General features: G+C 49.3%; 1 protein-coding gene across 1 annotated transcript in view; it reads right to left on the minus strand.

Annotated features, from left to right (window-relative positions):
* CCND1 (cyclin D1) overlaps positions 1–577 on the minus strand; it is a 13,389-nt gene extending 12,812 nt beyond the window's left edge. Inside the window, exon 1 of the mRNA XM_008632685.2 lies at positions 70–577. Coding sequence (XP_008630907.1) covers positions 70–267 — 198 coding nt within the window. The 5' untranslated portion in view covers positions 268–577. The remainder of the gene's footprint in view (positions 1–69) is intronic.
* Positions 578–1,064: the final 487 nt, after the last annotated feature.

The following is a 1,064-nucleotide window of genomic DNA, read 5'->3' on the forward strand; positions in this document are numbered from 1 at the left end:
CAGCAGCTCCCCGGATTAATTCGTTTCGGTGCCGGAGCTTGCAAGGAAAAGTCCCCGAAAGATACAAACCTCCAGCATCCAAGTGGCAACTATTTTCCTCATATATGGCAAGATTTCTTTCTGCACGCACTTGAAGTAGGAGACGGAGGGCGAGCAGGTCTCCTCCGCCTTCAGCATTGTCTGCAGCACCCTGTCATTGAGGAGGTTGGCATCCAGGTAGGCTCGTCGGATGGTCTCCACCTCGCAGCACAGCAGCTGATGTTCCATGTCTGCCTCCGTCGCCTCGAGTCAGTTCTCTGCAGCAGGACTGAGTCAGTCGCTCGCTCGCTCTCTCTCTTCCCCTTCCAGAAGTCCCTTGGATGCTGCTTCTGCTACTGCCGCTACAGCCCTCTGGAGGCTCCAAAACTTTCTAACTTCCAACAAAACTCTCCTGGTGTAGTTAGTCCCTGTGACGTTAAGCAGAGATCCTGTGTTGTTAAGCAGAGATCAAAGCACGAGAGAGAATGAGAAAGAGAGAGAGAGCCAAAAGCAAGGGGCAGAGCCCTAAAGCCATCCCATAGGCTTCAAGTCCTTCCCCTTTGCTTAGCTTATAGAGAGCAGGGTTTTAATGCAAATGAGACAAGGGCTCGCTTTCTTCAAGGGCAAGGGAGAGGTGGGGGAAACCCAAATTGTCTCTTCAGTGGATCATGCATAATTTTAGAAATGGAGCGAGTTCTGCACTGGGAGCCAAATGATGAATGGGGCTAAGGCCACACACAGACACCAGGGAGAGAAATGCAAGGAGACTTGGTATTATTTTACGGGGGCGCCGGCGAGGGGAGCGGAGCAGCACCAGTGCCTTGCTGTTTTTTATCAAAATTATTATTATTATTATTATTATTATTATTATTATTATTGCTGTCACCGGCGCGTACCTGCCATATCTGTCCTTTAAAAAGGCGTGCTCCCAACCTGAACGCCTACTCTTTGTAGCTGATCCCTAGGGAAAAGCTTTCTCCCATTTCCTCAGTCCTGGTTTTTTTCCCCAGCCAGGATGGTTTTGCTGCACACCAAAAATATATTAA

This window comes from Corvus brachyrhynchos, unplaced genomic scaffold (genome assembly GCF_000691975.1).
Source record: "Corvus brachyrhynchos isolate BGI_N302 unplaced genomic scaffold, ASM69197v1 scaffold315, whole genome shotgun sequence".
Taxonomy (NCBI): Eukaryota; Metazoa; Chordata; class Aves; order Passeriformes; family Corvidae; genus Corvus; species Corvus brachyrhynchos.